Genomic DNA, 461 nt, shown 5'->3' on the forward strand with positions numbered 1-461 from the left:
GGTAGGAGCCGCGGGGCTAACTGGCGTGTCCCCGGCAGAGCTGCTGGAGGACCTGTCGGAGAGCCGGGAATGCGTGAACTGCGGCTCCATCCAGACCCCGCTGTGGAGAAGGGACGGCACCGGCAACTACCTGTGCAACGCCTGCGGGCTCTACACCAAGATGAACGGCCTGAGCAGGCCCCTCATCAAACCCCAGAAGAGAGTGGTGAGTCCTGGCCTCCCTGGCTCCCCTTGAGTGTGCACTGCCTCACCCAAGGCAACTCTCCTCTTCCGTGCCCACAGATGTCACTGGAGCCAAGTGCCAGTAGTTGCCCCAGGAATCAGAACTTGTGGGAGAGATGATCTCTTTTATTAGACCAACTCGATTTTTGCAACAATTTTTTTAAAAAATCTTTATTTGCAAGCTTTCAGGCACATGCACCCTTCTTCAGGCATAGAAGAAAAGAGTGTAAAAGTTCTCC

At 54.9% G+C, this 461-nt stretch overlaps 1 protein-coding gene across 1 annotated transcript in view; it reads left to right on the top strand.

The window, feature by feature from the left end:
- The first annotated feature begins 16 nt into the window (after window positions 1–16).
- GATA6 (GATA binding protein 6) overlaps window positions 17–461 on the top strand; it is a 31,967-nt gene continuing 31,522 nt past the window's right edge. Inside the window, exon 1 of the mRNA XM_019526181.1 lies at window positions 17–205. Within this exon, the coding sequence (XP_019381726.1) occupies window positions 161–205 (45 nt within the window). The 5' untranslated portion in view covers window positions 17–160. The remainder of the gene's footprint in view (window positions 206–461) is intronic.

Source organism: Gavialis gangeticus, unplaced genomic scaffold, assembly GCF_001723915.1.
Source record: "Gavialis gangeticus isolate Ggan-Ray unplaced genomic scaffold, GavGan_comp1, whole genome shotgun sequence".
Taxonomy (NCBI): domain Eukaryota; kingdom Metazoa; phylum Chordata; order Crocodylia; family Gavialidae; genus Gavialis; species Gavialis gangeticus.